Below are 20,974 nucleotides of genomic sequence, written 5' to 3' on the forward strand. Positions count from 1 at the left end.
TTTAAGGGTGAACGGGGAAGTTTAATGCGTCCTGTGGGCCGGACACTTGGTAGCGCCAGTGATTGTCTCTTGTCCCGGCGCAGCCGCTTTATCTGAAGCTCCAGACTGGGATCAGGTTTCGGGTTTCCCCCTCGTATATATCGGGGATGAGTCCTAGCGGAGACGGCACCAGCCGCACCGTGTTTTTGCCGAAGAGCTTTTTTTCGTACTGTATCAGCTGCTGCCAGAAGCCGGCGTTGGGCCGCACCACCGGCCGCCTGGTCTTAACCCACTGGTGGGCGTCCAGTAAGGACAGGCGGTGGTACTTCATCAGGTACGCGATGCAGAGCGTGGCCGAGCGGCTGACCCCTGCCACACAGTGGACCAATGTCCTGCCGTTCCTCTTGCCATTCTGGTGAATACGGTCGGCCACGGAATCAAAGTACAGGGCGAGAGGGGCATGGGGTACGTCCGGCACGGGCACTTTGACGTAGTCCACGTCCGGCCAGTTAGAATTGGGGATCTCCAGCGTGGCGTTGACGATGCAGGTGACGTTGCGGGCGTAGACCAGTTGCCGGCTGCCGGCCGCGTTCCCGCTGGAGAGGTAGAGGCATGGACTGATCTGAGCGATGCTGCCGAGGCCGGACAGGCCGGTGCCGGAGGCTCCTCCCACGGCGCTGGGTTTGGTGGAGAGAGCCGGGGCTGGTGGAGAAGAGCGGCGTAGAAGCCGGTGACTGCGGAAATTCATGGTCGGCGGCTGCAGGGACATATAGAGCGGCGCGTGGGATGGGGAGCGGTGCAATGCTCTGCAGCTCTCCTGTCCTCCTTCTCTCGATCACTTTTCACAACCTGAAGTGACAAAACGAAAACGGATAAAACACGTAATAATAATAACGCAAGCGTCAACCGCCGTCATGTGACCGCAGCCTTCCAGTAATCCGGGCGGATGATGGGTGTAGTCGGGCCGCACCCTCATCCTGCGACAGCCCCTTAAAGGGGATTCATAGTCTTAAAGGGCCGGTGTCCCGTCTTCATTGTATAATAAAAAGTTCTGTCTGCAGTTTCTTATAGACTTTGGATTTCAATACTTTACAATTTCACCAGATCTCTGCTTGCTGTTAGTGAATGGGAACATTCTGGTTTACATCCAAATGCTGAGAACTTGTACAGACCCAACACTTCTCACAAATCTCTCCTGTCCTGATAGTTTGTTACAATGTATCGGCGCAGGTAAAACTTATCATCTGTTGAGCTCGCAGAGGATTGTCGAGACTGGATACAATTGTAACAAACCCTCAGCTATGAGAAGGTCAGAACGTCTTTTAGACTCTGCTTGCTGTCAGTGAATTGGACACATTCATGCTTGCATTCACAGAACTTGGTTAGGAGTTGACGCAAAGTCTATTGGAAAGTTGCACGAGGACGAGGGAAGAAAGTGACCGGGAATTTCTGGGATCTGGAGGAATCAATGATCAGATTCTGGATTATGCGGGGGAGCATCACCCGTACACAAATCATTGTGACGGGGCCCTGGTGGCGGCAGGTTCTGGCTGTTAGATCTCTAGGGGTCGCTGCCAGCGGTGCGGGGGTAATAAGGAGCGCTGTGTGTAGGTCAAGGTGGCACAGAGGTCAGGAGGATCCATGTGAGTCATGCAGTGAATCGTCAGAGTGACACCGCTTATCTATGACTCACCGTCACTATCCTCAATGTCACGTGGCTGCCACTACATGTGTGCCCCCCCTCCCAGCCCTCTGTGCCCATGCCATGATGAAACACACCGAGAACCATTCTATAGGTATCAGCAGGAACGCCAATACAGGCCCATGTGGCGTGAGGGTCACTGTCAGCAAACTACGGTGTCTATACTGGACTGTGTGTAGAGGAACAGGGTAGAGGGTGATGGCAACGGGCAGTGGGTACAGGCGGCAGTGACGGCACCGGGCTGTGGTAGAGGCGGCAGTGACGGCAGCGGGTACAGGCGGCAGTGACGGCAGCGGGCAGTGACGGCAGTGACGGCACCGGGCTGTGACGGCACCGGGCTGTGGTAGAGGTGGCAGTGACGGCACCGGGCTGTGGTAGAGGTGGCAGTGACGGCACCGGGCTGTGGTAGAGGTGGCAGTGACGGCACCGGGCTGTGGTAGAGGTGGCAGTGACGGCACCGGGCTGTGGTAGAGGTGGCAGTGACGGCACCGGGCTGTGGTAGAGGTGGCAGTGACGGCAGCGGGCTGTGGCAGTGACGGTACGGGGCTGTGGTAGAGGTGGCAGTGACGGTACGGGGCTGTGGTAGAGGTGGCAGTGACGGTACGGGGCTGTGGTAGAGGTGGCAGTGACGGTACCGGGCTCTGGTAGAGGTGGCAGTGACGGCACCGGGCAGTGGTAGAGGGGGCAGTGACGGCACCGGGCAGTGGTAGAGGGGGCAGTGACAACACCTGGCAGTGGTAGAGGGGGCAGTGACGGCACCTGGCAGTGGTAGAGGCGGCAGTGACGGCACCGGGCAGTGGTAGAGGCGGCAGTGACGGCACCGGGCTGTGGTAGAGGCGGCAGTGACGGCACCGGGCAGTGGTAGAGGCGGCAGTGACGGCACCGGGCTGTGGTAGAGGCGGCAGTGACGGCACCGGGCTGTGGTAGAGGCGGCAGTGACGGCACCGGGCTGTGGTAGAGGCGGCAGTGACGGCACCGGGCTGTGGTAGAGGCGGCAGTGACGGCACCGGGCTGTGGTAGAGGCGGCAGTGACGGCACCGGGCTGTGGTAGAGGCGGCAGTGACGGCACCGGGCTGTGGTAGAGGCGGCAGTGACGGCACCGGGCTGTGGTAGAGGCGGCAGTGACGGCACCGGGCTGTGGTAGAGGCGGCAGTGACGGCACCGGGCTGTGGTAGAGGCGGCAGTGACGGCACCGGGCTGTGGTAGAGGCGGCAGTGACGGCACCGGGCTGTGGTAGAGGCGGCAGTGACGGCACCGGGCTGTGGTAGAGGCGGCAGTGACGGCACCGGGCTGTGGTAGAGGCGGCAGTGACGGCACCGGGCTGTGGTAGAGGCGGCAGTGACGGCACCGGGCTGTGGTAGAGGCGGCAGTGACGGCACCGGGCTGTGGTAGAGGCGGCAGTGACGGCACCGGGCTGTGGTAGAGGCGGCAGTGACGGCACCGGGCTGTGGTAGAGGCGGCAGTGACGGCACCGGGCTGTGGTAGAGGCGGCAGTGACGGCACCGGGCTGTGGTAGAGGCGGCAGTGACGGCACCGGGCTGTGGTAGAGGCGGCAGTGACGGCACCGGGCAGTGGTAGAGGGGGCAGTGACGGCACCGGGCAGTGGTAGAGGGGGCAGTGACGGCAGCGGGCTGTGGTAGAGGTGGCAGTGACGGCACCGGGCTGTGGTAGAGGTGGCAGTGACGGCAGCGGGCTGTGGTAGAGGTGGCAGTGACGGCAGCGGGCTGTGGTAGAGGTGGCAGTGACGGCACCGGGCTGTGGAAGAGGTGGCAGTGACGGCACCGGGCTGTGGTAGAGGTGGCAGTGACGGCACCGGGCTGTGGTAGAGGTGGCAGTGACGGCAGCGGGCTGTGGTAGAGGTGGCAGTGACGGCAGCGGGCTGTGGTAGAGGTGGCAGTGACGGTACGGGCTGTAGTAGAGGTGGCAGTGACGGCACCGGGCTGTGGTAGAGGTGGCAGTGACGGTACCGGGCTGTGGTAGAGGTGGCAGTGACGGTACCGGGCTGTGGTAGAGGTGGCAGTGACGGCACCGGGCTGTAGTAGAGGTGGCAGTGACGGTACGGGCTGTGGTAGAGGTGGCAGTGACGGCACCGGGCTGTGGTAGAGGTGGCAGTGACGGCACCGGGCTGTGGTAGAGGTGGCAGTGACGGCACCGGGCTGTGGTAGAGGTGGCAGTGACGGCACCGGGCTGTGGTAGAGGTGGCAGTGACGGCACCGGGCTGTGGTAGAGGGGGCAGTGACGGTACGGGCTGTGGTAGAGGTGGCAGTGACGGTACGGGCTGTGGTAGAGGTGGCAGTGACGGCACCGGGGTGTGGTAGAGGTGGCAGTGACGGCACCGGGCTGTGGTAGAGGTGGCAGTGACGGTACCGGGCTGTGGTAGAGGTGGCAGTGACGGTACGGGCTGTGGTAGAGGTAGCAGTGACGGCACCGGGCTGTGGTAGAGGTGGCAGTGACGGTACGGGCTGTGGTAGAGGTGGCAGTGACGGTACCGGGCTGTGGTAGAGGTGGCAGTGACGGTACGGGCTGTGGTAGAGGTGGCAGTGACGGTACGGGCTGTGGTAGAGGTGGCAGTGACGGCACCGGGCTGTGGTAGAGGTGGCAGTGACGGTACCGGGCTGTGGTAGAGGTGGCAGTGACGGCACCGGGCTGTGGTAGAGGTGGCAGTGACGGCACCGGGCTGTGGTAGAGGTGGCAGTGACGGTACGGGCTGTGGTAGAGGTGGCAGTGACGGTACCGGGCTGTGGTAGAGGGGGCAGTGACGGCACCGGGCTGTGGTAGAGGGGGCAGTGACGGTACCGGGCTGTGGTAGAGGGGGCAGTGACGGCACCGGGCTGTGGTAGAGGGGGCACAGTCTGGTACCATTACAGACGGTAAAGAACAGGTTGCGTCCCTCGTGTGGGCACAGGTTGGTACATGCCGGGCAGGATGGGTTAGCCGGGCAGCTCTCACCTTTCCTGTGCGGTCTCATCTCGGTGTCCCCGGGTGCAGCGTCCTCTCTCCTCCGGTTTATGTGCCGCTCTGCAGAGAGGATGATGCAGGGGGTGAGGGGCGTGTGAGGGGCAGAGACACATGATGCCCCCGCACTGCTTTGCCAGGGGCGGAGCTGCTTCCGTTAACCCATCACCAGCTGAACTGCAGACGAGATGAGGACCGCGATGCTGCAGCCCCACCCCCCTATTAACCCTTAATTCCCCACCGATCACCCCGCAGCATCTCTGCAGAACATTGCACCAAACAGGACACGCGCGAGACCTGCAGCTCCTTCACAGCGTCACCCGCATCTCTCTGCAGAGCATTGCACCTTCACCTGCCGGGTAACAGCTCTTCCGGTGGCGGTGACGTCACGGGCTCTGAGGGTGTAAGATGTGCGTCATCAGTCACCAGCCAATCCGGTGCAGCCTCTCGGCGGATTACTTTCTACCGTGACAGCACCGGACAGTCCGGATAATGTGGAGACAAGGGGTTAATGACGCGGGCGGGAACTATCGTCACAATACACACAGTGCGGCCGGAAATGTCGCTGTAATTACGGGTCGGAGAAGATTTATCCTCGTGCTCCAACTCCCTGATATCCCGCCCCCAGAGGGCGACCACCAGACCGGTAACCAGCGGCCCCTTACACCGGGAGGAGAAAGTAAAATAGCAGGGAGCACCTATATGTGTGTGTATATATCTATCTATAGGTGACTAATCCATCCTGCAGGGGGCGCACATACATATACAGTCCATACAGCAGACATGACATCCATCCTGCAGCGGGCGCACATACATATACAGTCCATACAGCAGACGTGACTAATCCATCCTGCAGGGGGCGCACATACATATACAGTCCATACAGCAGACATGACTAATCCATCCTGCAGGGGGCGCACATACATATACAGTCCATACAGCAGACATGACTAATCCATCCTGCAGGGGGCGCACATACATATACAGTCCATACAGCAGACATGACTAATCCATCCTGCAGGGGGCGCACATACATATACAGTCCATACAGCAGACGTGACTAATCCATCCTGCAGGGGGCGCACATACATATACAGCCCATACAGCAGACATGACTAATCCATCCTGCAGGGGGAGCACATATATATACAGTCCATACAGCAGACATGACTAATCCATCCTGCAGGGAGCACATACATATACAGTCCATACAGCAGACGTGACTAATCCATCCTGCAGGGAGCACATACATATACAGTCCATACAGCAGACGTGACTAATCCATCCTGCAGGGGGCGCACATACATATACAGTCCATACAGCAGACATGACTAATCCATCCTGCAGGGGGCGCACATACATATACAGTCCATACAGCAGACATGACTAATCCATCCTGCAGGGGGCGCACATACATATACAGTCCATACAGCAGACATGACTAATCCATCCTGCAGGGGGAGCACATACATATACAGTCCATACAGCAGACGTGACTAATCCATCCTGCAGGGAGCGCACATACATATACAGTCCATACAGCAGACATGACTAATCCATCCTGCAGGGGGAGCACATACATATACAGCCCATACAGCAGACATGACTAATCCATCCTGCAGGGGGAGCACATACATATACAGCCCATACAGCAGACATGACTAATCCATCCTGCAGGGAGCGCACATACATATACAGTCCATACAGCAGACGTGACTAATCCATCCTGCAGGGGGCGCACATACATATACAGTCCATACAGCAGACATGACTAATCCATCCTGCAGGGAGCGCACATACATATACAGTCCATACAGCAGACATGACTAATCCATCCTGCAGGGGGCGCACATACATATACAGTCCATACAGCAGACATGACTAATCCATCCTGCAGGGAGCGCACATACATATACAGCCCATACAGCAGACATGACTAATCCATCCTGCAGGGGGCGCACATACACATACAGTCCATACAGCAGACATGACATCCATCCTGCAGGGGGCGCACATACATATACAGTCCATACAGCAGACGTGACTAATCCATCCTGCAGGGGGCGCACATACATATACAGTCCATACAGCAGACATGACATCCATCCTGCAGGGGGAGCACATACATATACAGTCCATACAGCAGACGTGACTAATCCATCCTGCAGGGGGCACACATACATATACAGTCCATACAGCAGACGTGACTAATCCATCCTGCAGGGGGCGCACATACATATACAGTCCATACAGCAGACGTGACTAATCCATCCTGCAGGGGGCGCACATACATATACAGTCCATACAGCAGACATGACATCCATCCTGCAGGGGGAGCACATACATATACAGTCCATACAGCAGACGTGACTAATCCATCCTGCAGGGGGCACACATACATATACAGTCCATACAGCAGACATGACTAATCCATCCTGCAGGGAGCGCACATACATATACAGTCCATACAGCAGACATGACATCCATCCTGCAGGGGGCGCACATACATATACAGTCCATACAGCAGACGTGACTAATCCATCCTGCAGGGGGCGCACATACATATACAGTCCATACAGCAGACATGACATCCATCCTGCAGGGGGAGCACATACATATACAGTCCATACAGCAGACGTGACTAATCCATCCTGCAGGGAGCGCACATATATATACAGTCCATACAGCAGACATGACTAATCCATCCTGCAGGGGGCGCACATACATATACAGTCCATACAGCAGACATGACTAATCCATCCTGCAGGGGGAGCACATACATATACAGTCCATACAGCAGACGTGACTAATCCATCCTGCAGGGGGCGCACATACATATACAGTCCATACAGCAGACATGACATCCATCCTGCAGGGGGCGCACATACATATACAGTCCATACAGCAGACGTGACTAATCCATCCTGCAGGGGGCGCACATACATATACAGTCCATACAGCAGACATGACTAATCCATCCTGCAGGGGGCGCACATACATATACAGCCCATACAGCAGACATGACTAATCCATCCTGCAGGGGGCGCACATACATATACAGTCCATACAGTAGACATGACTAATCCATCCTGCAGGGAGCGCACATACATATACAGTCCATACAGCAGACATGACTAATCCATCCTGCAGGGGGCGCACATACATATACAGTCCATACAGTAGACGTGACTAATCCATCCTGCAGGGGGCGCACATACATATACAGTCCATACAGCAGACATGACTAATCCATCCTGCAGGGAGCGCACATACACATACAGTCCATACAGCAGACATGCCTAATCCATCCTGCAGGGGGCGCACATACATATACAGTCCATACAGCAGACATGCCTAATCCATCCTGCAGGGGGCACACATACATATACAGTCCATACAGCAGACATGCCTAATCCATCCTGCAGGGGGCACACATACATATACAGTCCATACAGCAGACATGACTAATCCATCCTGCAGGGAGCGCACATACACATACAGTCCATACAGCAGACATGACTAATCCATCCTGCAGGGGGCACACATACATATACAGTCCATACAGCAGACGTGACTAATCCATCCTGCAGGGGGCGCACATACATATACAGTCCATACAGCAGACGTGACTAATCCATCCTGCAGGGGGCGCACATACTTATACAGTGCATACAGTAGACGTGACTAATCCATCCTGCAGGGAGCGCACATACATATACAGTCCATACAGCAGACATGACTAATCCATCCTGCAGGGGGCGCACATACATATACAGTCCATACAGCAGACATGACTAATCCATCCTGCAGGGGGCGCACATACATATACAGTCCATACAGCAGACATGACTAATCCATCCTGCAGGGGGCGCACATACATATACAGTCCATACAGCAGACATGACTAATCCATCCTGCAGGGAGCGCACATACATATACAGTCCATACAGCAGACATGACTAATCCATCCTGCAGGGGGCGCACATACATATACAGTCCATACAGCAGACATGACTAATCCATCCTGCAGGGGGCGCACATACATATACAGTCCATACAGCAGACGTGACTAATCCATCCTGCAGGGGGCGCACATACATATACAGTCCATACAGCAGACGTGACTAATCCATCCTGCAGGGGGCGCACATACATATACAGTCCATACAGCAGACGTGACTAATCCATCCTGCAGGGGGCGCACATACATATACAGTCCATACAGCAGACGTGACTAATCCATCCTGCAGGGGGCGCACATACATATACAGTCCATACAGCAGACATGACTAATCCATCCTGCAGGGGGCGCACATACATATACAGTCCATACAGCAGACATGACTAATCCATCCTGCAGGGGGCGCACATACATATACAGTCCATACAGCAGACATGACTAATCCATCCTGCAGGGGGCGCACATACATATACAGTCCATACAGCAGACATGCCTAATCCATCCTGCAGGGAGCACATACATATACAGTCCATACAGCAGACATGACTAATCCATCCTGCAGGGGGCGCACATACATATACAGTCCATACAGCAGACGTGACTAATCCATCCTGCAGGGGGCGCACATACATATACAGTCCATACAGCAGACGTGACTAATCCATCCTGCAGGGGGCGCACATACATATACAGTCCATACAGCAGACGTGACTAATCCATCCTGCAGGGGGAGCACATACATATACAGCCCATACAGCAGACATGACTAATCCATCCTGCAGGGGGCGCACATACATATACAGTCCATACAGCAGACATGACTAATCCATCCTGCAGGGGGAGCACATACATATACAGCCCATACAGCAGACATGACTAATCCATCCTGCAGGGGGAGCACATACATATACAGTCCATACAGCAGACATGACTAATCCATCCTGCAGGGGGCGCACATACATATACAGTCCATACAGCAGACATGACTAATCCATCCTGCAGGGGGCGCACATACATATACAGTCCATACAGCAGACATGACTAATCCATCCTGCAGGGAGCGCACATACATATACAGTCCGTACAGCAGACATGACTAATCCATCCTGCAGGGGGCGCACATACATATACAGTCCATACAGCAGACAGGACTAATCCATCCTGCAGGGGGAGCACATACATATACAGTCCATACAGCAGACATGACTAATCCATCCTGCAGGGAGCGCACATACATATACAGTCCATACAGCAGACATGACTAATCCATCCTGCAGGGAGCACATACATATACAGTCCATACAGCAGACATGACTAATCCATCCTGCAGGGGGCGCACATACATATACAGTCCATACAGCAGACATGACTAATCCATCCTGCAGGGAGCGCACATACATATACAGTCCATACAGCAGACATGACTAATCCATCCTGCAGGGAGCACACATACATATACAGTCCATACAGCAGACATGACTAATCCATCCTGCAGGGGGCGCACATACATATACAGTCCATACAGCAGACATGACTAATCCATCCTGCAGGGGGCGCACATACATATACAGTCCATACAGCAGACATGACTAATCCATCCTGCAGGGGGCGCACATACATATACAGTCCATACAGCAGACATGACTAATCCATCCTGCAGGGGGCGCACATACATATACAGTCCATACAGCAGACATGACTAATCCATCCTCCAGGGAGCGCACATACATATACAGTCCATACAGCAGACACGACTAATCCATCCTGCAGGGGGCGCACATACATATACAGTCCATACAGCAGACACGACTAATCCATCCTGCAGGGAGCGCACATACATATACAGTCCATACAGCAGACATGACTAATCCATCCTGCAGGGAGCGCACATACATATACAGTCCATACAGCAGACATGACTAATCCATCCTGCAGGGAGCGCACATACATATACAGTCCATACAGCAGACATGACTAATCCATCCTGCAGGGGGCGCACATACATATACAGTCCATACAGCAGACATGACTAATCCATCCTGCAGGGGGCGCACATACATATACAGTCCATACAGCAGACATGACTAATCCATCCTGCAGGGGGCGCACATACATATACAGTCCATACAGCAGACATGACTAATCCATCCTGCAAGGGGCGCACATACATATACAGTCCATACAGCAGACATGACTAATCCATCCTGCAGGGGGCGCACATACATATACAGTCTATACAGCAGACATGACTAATCCATCCTGCAGGGAGCGCACATACATATACAGTCCATACAGCAGACATGACTAATCCATCCTGCAGGGAGCACATACATATACAGTCCATACAGCAGACATGCCTAATCCATCCTGCAGGGGGCGCACATACATATACAGTCCATACAGCAGACATGACTAATCCATCCTGCAGGGGGCGCACATACATATACAGTCCATACAGCAGACATGACTAATCCATCCTGCAGGGAGCGCACATACATATACAGTCCATACAGCAGACATGACTAATCCATCCTGCAGGGGGCGCACATACATATACAGTCCATACAGCAGACATGACTAATCCATCCTGCAGGGAGCACATACATATACAGTCCATACAGCAGACGTGACTAATTCATCCTGCAGGGAGCGCACATACATATATAGTCCATACAGCAGACATGACTAATCCATCCGGCAGCGGGCGCACATACATATACAGTCCATACAGCAGACATGACTAATCCATCCGGCAGCGGGCGCACATACATATACAGTCTATACAGCAGACATGACTAATCCATCCTGCAGGGAGCGCACATACATATACAGTCCATACAGCAGACATGACTAATCCATCCGGCAGGGGGCGCACATACATATACAGTCCATACAGCAGACGTGACTAATCCATCCTGCAGGGGGCGCACATACATATACAGTCCATACAGCAGACATAACTAATCCATCCTGCAGGGAGCGCACATACATATATAGTCCATACAGAAGACATGACTAATCCATCCTGCAGGGGGCGCACATACATATACAGTCCATACAGCAGACATGACTAATCCATCCTGCAGGGGGCGCACATACATATACAGTCCATACAGCAGACATGACTAATCCATCCTGCAGGGGGCGCACATACATATACAGTCCATACAGCAGACATGACTAATCCATCCTGCAGGGGGCGCACATACATATACAGTCCATACAGCAGACATGACTAATCCATCCTGCAGGGGGCGCACATACATATACAGTCCATACAGCAGACATGACTAATCCATCCTGCAGCGGGCGCACATACATATACAGTCCATACAGCAGACGTGACTAATCCATCCTGCAGGGGGCGCACATACATATACAGTCCATACAGCAGACATAACTAATCCATCCTGCAGGGAGCGCACATACATATATAGTCCATACAGAAGACATGACTAATCCATCCTGCAGGGGGCGCACATACATATACAGTCCATACAGCAGACATGACTAATCCATCCTGCAGGGGGCGCACATACATATACAGTCCATACAGCAGACATGACTAATCCATCCTGCAGGGAGCGCACATACATATACAGTCCATACAGCAGACATGACTAATCCATCCTGCAGGGGGCGCACATACATATACAGTCCATACAGCAGACATGACTAATCCATCCTGCAGGGGGCGCACATACATATACAGTCCATACAGCAGACATGACTAATCCATCCTGCAGGGGGCGCACATACATATACAGTCCATACAGCAGACATGACTAATCCATCCTGCAGGGGGCGCACATACATATACAGTCCATACAGCAGACACGACTAATCCATCCTGCAGGGAGCGCACATACATATACAGTCCATACAGCAGACACGACTAATCCATCCTGCAGGGGGCGCACATACATATACAGTCCATACAGCAGACACGACTAATCCATCCTGCAGGGGGCGCACATACATATACAGCCCATACAGCAGACACGACTAATCCATCCTGCAGGGAGCGCACATACATATACAGTCTATACAGCAGACACGACTAATCCATCCTGCAGGGGGCGCACATACATATACAGTCCATACAGCAGACATGACTAATCCATCCTGCAGGGGGCGCACATACATATACAGTCCATACAGCAGACGTGACTAATCCATCCTGCAGGGAGCGCACATACATATACAGTCCATACAGCAGACATGACTAATCCATCCTGCAGGGAGCGCACATACATATACAGTCCATACAGCAGACGTGACTAATCCATCCTGCAGGGGGCGCACATACATATACAGTCCATACAGCAGACGTGACTAATCCATCCTGCAGGGAGCGCACATACATATACAGTCCATACAGCAGACATGACATCCATCCTGCAGGGGGCGCACATACATATACAGTCCATACAGCAGACGTGACTAATCCATCCTGCAGGGAGCGCACATACATATACAGTCCATACAGCAGACGTGACTAATCCATCCTGCAGGGGGCGCACATACATATACAGTCCATACAGCAGACGTGACTAATCCATCCTGCAGGGAGCGCACATACATATACAGTCCATACAGCAGACATGACTAATCCATCCTGCAGGGAGCGCACATATATATACAGTCCATACAGCAGACATGACTAATCCATCCTGCAGGGGGCGCACATACATATACAGTCCATACAGTAGACGTGACTAATCCATCCTGCAGGGGGCGCACATACATATACAGTCCATACAGCAGACGTGACTAATCCATCCTGCAGGGGGCGCACATACATATACAGTCCATACAGCAGACATGACTACTCCATCCTGCAGGGAGCGCACATACATATATAGTCCATACAGAAGACATGACTAATCCATCCTGCAGCGGGCGCACATACATATACAGTCCATACAGCAGACGTGACTAATCCATCCTGCAGGGGGCGCACATACATATACAGTCCATACAGCAGACATGACTAATCCATCCTGCAGGGGGCGCACATACATATACAGTCCATACAGCAGACGTGACTAATCCATCCTGCAGGGAGTGCACATACATATACAGCCCATACAGCAGACATGACTAATCCATCCTGCAGGGGGCGCACATACATATACAGTCCATACAGCAGACGTGACTAATCCATCCTGCAGGGGGAGCACATACATATACAGTCCATACAGCAGACATGACTACTCCATCCTGCAGGGAGCGCACATACATATACAGTCCATACAGCAGACGTGACTAATCCATCCTGCAGGGGGCGCACATACATATACAGTCCATACAGCAGACATGCCCATGCATAAGACTATACACCCCTGAGACTTCACACCTGATATAGTAGAACTTGTAATCGGAACAAGGAGTCTCATCATCATCATCATCCATGGTGTATTATTAAAGGGATTGTCCACTTTCAACATCTGAGTAGTGACACCCATTACCATATGGAAACAGTTTGTGAAACTACAACTCCCAGCATGTCCTGACCACGTCGCCCCCTTGTTTCCCATGAACTGCTCTCAGTTTGGCAGCAAGGAGCTGATTAACCCCCTAATGATCTGTTCATAGGATCTTCTGATTGGCTGCTGCTAATTGAATAAATAAATAAGGGGATCCTGTGTTTCCCCCTCCCCCGTAGCAAGGCAGTGATTTTAGGCTTGGAGCCAGGTAGGTAAATGGAGGGAATGGGCTGTGGAACTACAAGTGTCAGCAGGAGGTTCTGTAATATCCGCTCTGTGGTTTCTAGTCAATATCGTCACCGCCGCCGCCATGTCCAATCGTCAAAAGAAGGTGTCGGAGCTGGTGCTGGATTTAACCCCGTCCTCCCTGCAGCTTCTGAAGAGGGCTCAGCTGCAGCAGTACTGTAAACGGCTCAGCCTGCGAGGAACGGGAAAGGTGAGGCGGCCGCGGGGTAACGCCCCATGTCACGTCCGCGTTATAGGGGCGTTTAGGTAGCACGACTTGTAAGGTGGCCAGCGGTTTATGGGGGGACTCCAGAAATGTGTTGGTCGGTCCCAGAGTTTACCGGGTTGACGTTTTTTTTAAAATTCAGACTCCAAATGGCGATTATTTTCTTTCCACCGTGATAAAGAGGCGGAGCTAGGCGACGCGACCGACAACTGCTCCGATAAGGTTTCACGTAGGGACGAGTTCCAAGGGAGGCGACCCGATCCCACAACGAAGGGTCACCCCTTAACGTCGTCCTAAGATCCGGACTAGACCCCGACTTTAGACGGATAGCAACGTGTCGCGCCCCGAGTGTCGCATCTGCCACAACGGCATCTGAATGTAAATACGACACGACGGCGCTCTGCAACTTTAACTCCAATGGCGACCTCGACTATTGCGCAGCGTCCGCAATTCAAGGGGGTGGAGACGCGTGACTCGTACCGCGCAGAAGTCGGGCAGCGACGTTAATGACATGACCCGTCTAATCCCAGGACAACTTAACCCTTTCCTCCCTCACAGAATACAGAGCTCATCCAAAGGCTGAAAGATCATCTAAAGAAAGCGGGGAGCAGCGGGCAGGTGAGTAACTGTGTGTACCCCCCGGCATGAGGAGCAGCGGCTGACACTAGCGCCGAGGATAACGGAATCTGATGTTATATGGCTGCCTGGTAACCCCAAAATACACCCAATGCCACCTCATGTACCCACTAATACCGCCCCGAGCGGCTGCAATCACTGAGTGTGCAGCATCTTTATCCCTCCTCCCCAGGTGCCCCCTCTCTTTATCCCTCCTTCCCCAGGTGCCCCCCTCTCTTTATCCCTCCTCCCCAGGTGCCCCCCTCTCTTTATCCCTCCTTGCCCAGGTGTCCCCCCCTCTCTTTATCCCTCCTTGCCCAGGTCCCCCCCCCTCTCTTTATCCCTCCTTCCCCAGGTGCCCCCCTCTCTTTATCCCTCCTTCCCCAGGTGCCCCCCTCTCTTTATCCCTCCTTCCCCAAGTGCCCTCCCTCTCTTTATCCCTCCACCCCAGGTGCCCCCCTCTCTTTATCCCTCCTTCCCCAGGTGCCCCCCTCTCTTTATCCCTCCTTCCCCAGGTGCCCCCCTCTCTTTATCCCTCCTTTCCCAGGTGCCCCCCCTCTCTTTATCCCTCCTCTCCAGGTGCCCCCCCTCTCTTTATCCCTCCTTCCCCAGGTGCCCCCCCTCTCTTTATCCCTCCTTCCCCAGGTGCCCCCCCTCTCTTTATCCCTCCTTCCCCAGGTGCCCCCCCTCTCTTTATCCCTCCTTCCCCAGGTGCCCCCCCTCTCTTTATCCCTCCTTCCCCAGGTCCCCCCCCTCTCTTTATCCCTCCTTCCCCAGGTCCCCCCCCTCTCTTTATCCCTCCTTTCCCAGGTGCCCCCCTCTCTTTATCCCTCCTTCCCCAGGTGCCCCCCCTCTCTTTATCCCTCCTTCCCCAGGTGCCCCCCCCTCTCTTTATCCCTCCTCCCCAGGTGCCCCCCCCTCTCTTTATCCCTCCTCCCCAGGTGCCCCCCCTCTCTTTATCCCTCCTCCCCAGGTGCCCCCCCCTCTCTTTATCCCTCCTCCCCAGGTGCCCCCCCCTCTCTTTATCCCTCCTCCCCAGGTGCCCCCCCTCTCTTTATCCCTCCTCTCTTTATCCCTCCTTCCCCAGGTGCCCCTCTCTCTTTATCCCTCCTTCCCCAGGTGCCCCCCTCTCTTTATCCCTCCTTCCCCAGGTGCCCCCCCTCTCTTTATCCCTCCTTCCCCAGGTGCCCCCCCTCTCTTTATCCCTCCTTCCCCAGGTGCCCCCCCTCTCTTTATCCCTCCTTCCCCAGGTCCCCCCCCTCTCTTTATCCCTCCTTCCCCAGGTCCCCCCCCTCTCTTTATCCCTCCTTTCCCAGGTGCCCCCCTCTTTTTATCCCTCCTTCCCCAGGTGCCCCCCCTCTCTTTATCCCTCCTTCCCCAGGTGCCCCCCCCTCTCTTTATCCCTCCTCCCCAGGTGCCCCCCCCTCTCTTTATCCCTCCTCCCCAGGTGCCCCCCCTCTCTTTATCCCTCCTCCCCAGGTGCCCCCCCCTCTCTTTATCCCTCCTCCCCAGGTGCCCCCCCCTCTCTTTATCCCTCCTCCCCAGGTGCCCCCCCTCTCTTTATCCCTCCTCTCTTTATCCCTCCTTCCCCAGGTGCCCCTCTCTCTTTATCCCTCCTTCCCCAGGTGCCCCCCTCTCTTTATCCCTCCTTCCCCAGGTGCCCCCCTCTCTTTATCCCTCCTTCCCCAGGTGCCCCCCTCTCTTTATCCCTCCTTCCCCAGGTGCCCCCCCTCTCTTTATCCCTCTACCCCAGGTGCCCCCCTCTCTTTATCCCTCCTCCCCCAGGTGCCCCCCCTCTCTTTATCCCTCCTCCCCCAGGTGCCCCCCCTCTCTTTATCCCTCCTCCCCAGGTGCCCCCCTCTCTTTATCCCTCCTTGCCCAGGTCCCCCCCCTCTCTTTATCCCTCCTTCCCCAGGTGCCCCCCTCTCTTTATCCCTCCTTCCCCAGGTGCCCCCCTCTCTTTATCCCTCCTTCCCCAGGTGCCCCCCTCTCTTTATCCCTCCTTCCCCAGGTGCCCCCCTCTCTTTATCCCTCCTTCCCCAGGTGCCCCCCTCTCTTTATCCCTCCTTCCCCAAGTGCCCTCCTCTCTTTATCCCAACTTCCCCAGGTGCCCCCCCTCTCTTTATCCCTCCTTCCCCAGGTCCCCCCCCTCTCTTTATCCCTCCTTCCCCAGGTCCCCCCCTCTCTTTATCCCTCCTTTCCCAGGTGCCCCCCCTCTCTTTATCCCTCCTCCCCAGGTGCCCCCCCTCTCTTTATCCCTCCTCCCCAGGTGCCCCCCCTCTCTTTATCCCTCCTCTCTTTATCCCTCCTTCCCCAGGTGCCCCCCTCTCTTTATCCCTCCTTCCCCAGGTGCCCCCCTCTCTTTATCCCTCCTTCCCCAGGTGCCCCCCTCTCTTTATCCCTCCTTCCCCAGGTGCCCCCCTCTCTTTATCCCTCCTTCCCCAGGTGCCCCCCTCTCTTTATCCCTCCTTCCCCAGGTGCCCCCCCTCTCTTTATCCCTCCTTTCCCAGGTGCCCCCCCTCTCTTTATCCCTCCTCTCCAGGTGCCCCCCCTCTCTTTATCCCTCTACCCCAGGTGCCCCCCTCTCTTTATCCCTCCTCCCCCAGGTGCCCCCCCTCTCTTTATCCCTCCTCCCCCAGGTGCCCCCCCTCTCTTTATCCCTCCTTCCCCAGGTGCCCCCCTCTCTTTATCCCTCCTTCCCCAGGTGCCCCCCCTCTCTTTATCCCTCCTCCCCCAGGTGCCCCCCCCTCTCTTTATCCCTCCTCCCCCAGGTGCCCCCCCCTCTCTTTATCCCTCCTTCCCCAGGTGCCCCCCTCTCTTTATCCCTCCTCCCCAGGTGCCCCCCTCTCTTTATCCCTCCTCCCCAGGTGCCCCCCTCTCTTTATCCCTCCTCCCCAGGTGCCCCCCACCTCTTCCCTTGGCAGCACAGTGTGTGAAAGTGACATTTCTTGTGACAGAAGTCTCCGCAGACCCCTCCCCCGGCTACACAGGACGTGACACAGGAAGAACAGACAGGTGAGACTCTCTGGCAGATTTACCTGGGTGGGCGCCTCCTCAGCACTGCACGGGTTAATATATCCTCAGGGTCATGTGGCTGCGATCCACCAAAAGGATGATTGATCCGCCCACTATCCCCCCCCTGCACCTTACACACCCCCCTTTGACTAGATAGCAGCAGCCAATCAGAGCCCTGCATGACCTCAGCAGTGTGATGTCAGAGCCGTTGCTGGGGTAACGCAGGGAGATGTTGTTAGTGATGCCGAGTGTGTGCAGAAGCGAATGACGGCGTATCCCGGGTGTAATAACACATCTATAATATCCCGGGTGTAATAACACATCTATAATATCCCGGGTGTAATAACACATCTATAATATCCCGGGTGTAATAATACAACATATAATATCCCGGGTGTAATAATACATCTATAATATCCCGGGTGTAATAATACATCTATAATATCCCGGGTGTAATAATACATCTATAATATCCCGGGTGTAATAACACATCTATAATATCCCGGGTGTAATAACACATCTATAATATCCCGGGTGTAATAACACATCTATAATATCCCGGGTGTAATAATACATCTATAATATCCCGGGAGTAATAATACATATAATATCCCGGGTGTAATAATACATCTATAATATCCCGGGTGTAATAATACATATAATATCCCGGGTGTAATAATACATCTATAATATCCCCGGGTGTAATAATACATCTGTAATATCCCGGGTGTAATAACACATCTATAATATCCCGGGTGTAATAACACATCTATAATATCCCGGGTGTAATAATACATCTATAATATCCCGGGGGTAATAACACATCTATAATATCCCGGGTGTAATAACACATCTATAATATCCCGGGTGTAATAATACATCTATAATATCCCGGGTGTAATAATACATCTATAATATCCCGGGTGTAATAATACATCTATAATATCCCGGGTGTAATAATACATATAATATCCCGGGTGTAATAACACATCTATGATATCCCCGGTGTAATAACACATCTATAATATCCCGGGTGTAATAACACATCTATAATATCCCGGGTGTAATAATACATCTGTAATATCCCGGGTGTAATAATACATCTATAATATCCCGGGTGTAATAATACATCTATAATATCCCGGGTGTGATAACACATCTATAATATCCCGGGTGTAATAATACATCTATAATATCCCGGGGGTAATAACACATCTATAATATCCCGGGTGTAATAATACATCTATAATATCCCGGGTGTAATAATACATCTATAATATCCCGGGTGTAATAACACATCTATAATATCCCGGGTGTAATAACACATCTATAATATCCCGGGTGTAATAACACATCTATAATATCCCGGGTGTAATAATACAACATATAATATCCCGGGTGTAATAATACATCTATAATATCCCGGGTGTAATAATACATCTATAATATCCCGGGTGTAATAACACATCTATAATATCCCGGGTGTAATAACACATCTATAATATCCCGGGTGTAATAACACATCTATAATATCCCGGGTGTAATAATACATCTATAATATCCCGGGAGTAATAATACATATAATATCCCGGGTGTAATAATACATCTATAATATCCCGGGTGTAATAATACATATAATATCCCGGGTGTAATAATACATCTATAATATCCCCGGGTGTAATAATACATCTGTAATATCCCGGGTGTAATAACACATCTATAATATCCCGGGTGTAATAACACATCTATAATATCCCGGGTGTAATAATACATCTATAATATCCCGGGGGTAATAACACATCTATAATATCCCGGGTGTAATAACACATCTATAATATCCCGGGTGTAATAATACATCTATAATATCCCGGGTGTAATAATACATCTATAATATCCCGGGTGTAATAATACATCTATAATATCCCGGGTGTAATAATACATATAATATCCCGGGTGTAATAACACATCTATGATATCCCCGGTGTAATAACACATCTATAATATCCCGGGTGTAATAACACATCTATAATATCCCGGGTGTAATAATACATCTGTAATATCCCGGGTGTAATAATACATCTATAATATCCCGGGTGTAATAATACATCTATAATATCCCGGGTGTGATAACACATCTATAATATCCCGGGTGTAATAACACATCTATAATATCCCGGGTGTAATAATACATCTATAATATCCCGGGGGTAATAACACATCTATAATATCCCGGGTGTAATAATACATCTATAATATCCCGGGGGTAATAACACATCTATAATATCCCGGGTGTAATAATACATCTATAATATCCCGGGTGTAATAATACATCTATAATATCCCCGGGTGTAATAACACATCTATAATATCCCGGGTGTAATAACACATCTATGATATCCCGGGTGTAATAATACATCTATAATATCCCGGGTGTAATAATACATCTATAATATCCCGGGTGTAATAACACATCTATAATATCCCGGGTGTAATAACACATCTATAATATCCCGGGTGTAATAATACATCTATAATATCCCGGGTGTAATAATACATCTATAATATCCCGGGTGTAATAACAAATCTATAATATCCCGGGTGTAATAACACATCTATAATATCCCGGGTGTAATAACACATCTATAATATCCCGGGTGTAATAATACATCTATAATATCCCGGGTGTAATAATACATATAATATACTCGGCATGTGTGTCATGTGACCTGCGTACCCCGATAATACATTAGATATATAATCTATAGGTGCATCCTCATGTACACAGATCCCCGGTCATGTAATATGCA

At 52.7% G+C, this 20,974-nt stretch overlaps 2 protein-coding genes across 6 annotated transcripts in view; one reads left to right on the forward strand and one right to left on the reverse strand.

Moving 5' to 3' along the window:
- Positions 1-18,281, reverse strand: DUSP14 (dual specificity phosphatase 14). Of its 4 annotated transcripts, none has more exons than XM_075847694.1 (2): positions 18,191-18,281; positions 1-828 (listed from the first exon to the last, which is right to left on the reverse strand). In XM_075847694.1, the coding sequence occupies exon 2, from the start codon at positions 746-748 to the stop codon at positions 89-91; it is 660 nt and encodes a 219-aa protein (XP_075703809.1). In that variant the 5' UTR covers positions 749-828; positions 18,191-18,281; the 3' UTR covers positions 1-88. The 4 variants fall into 4 exon arrangements, with proteins under 4 accessions (XP_075703809.1, XP_075703808.1, XP_075703810.1 ...); XM_075847693.1 differs by lacking the exon at positions 18,191-18,281 and adding an exon at positions 4,989-5,131; XM_075847695.1 differs by lacking the exon at positions 18,191-18,281 and adding an exon at positions 4,934-4,955.
- Positions 4,718-20,974, forward strand: part of LOC142697892 (uncharacterized) — a 23,552-nt gene continuing 7,295 nt past the window's right edge. Inside the window, exons 1-5 of one of the 2 annotated variants that reach the window (XM_075847690.1) lie at positions 4,718-5,342; positions 14,196-14,294; positions 14,374-14,522; positions 15,096-15,155; positions 18,110-18,167. In XM_075847690.1, coding sequence (XP_075703805.1) covers positions 14,397-14,522; positions 15,096-15,155; positions 18,110-18,167 — 244 coding nt within the window. In that variant the 5' untranslated portion in view covers positions 4,718-5,342; positions 14,196-14,294; positions 14,374-14,396. The remainder of the gene's footprint in view (positions 5,343-14,195; positions 14,295-14,373; positions 14,523-15,095; positions 15,156-18,109; positions 18,168-20,974) is intronic. The other variant, XM_075847691.1, reaches the window with a different exon arrangement.

The sequence above is a fragment of the Rhinoderma darwinii genome (genome assembly GCF_050947455.1).
Source record: "Rhinoderma darwinii isolate aRhiDar2 chromosome 6 unlocalized genomic scaffold, aRhiDar2.hap1 SUPER_6_unloc_1, whole genome shotgun sequence".
Taxonomy (NCBI): Eukaryota; Metazoa; Chordata; class Amphibia; order Anura; family Rhinodermatidae; genus Rhinoderma; species Rhinoderma darwinii.

What these genes read in the sequence shown, in the direction of transcription:
- DUSP14 (XM_075847694.1), bottom strand. Translation starts at nt 748, where the DNA reads ATGTCCCTGCAGCCGCCGACCATGAATTTCCGCAGTCACCGGCTTCTA.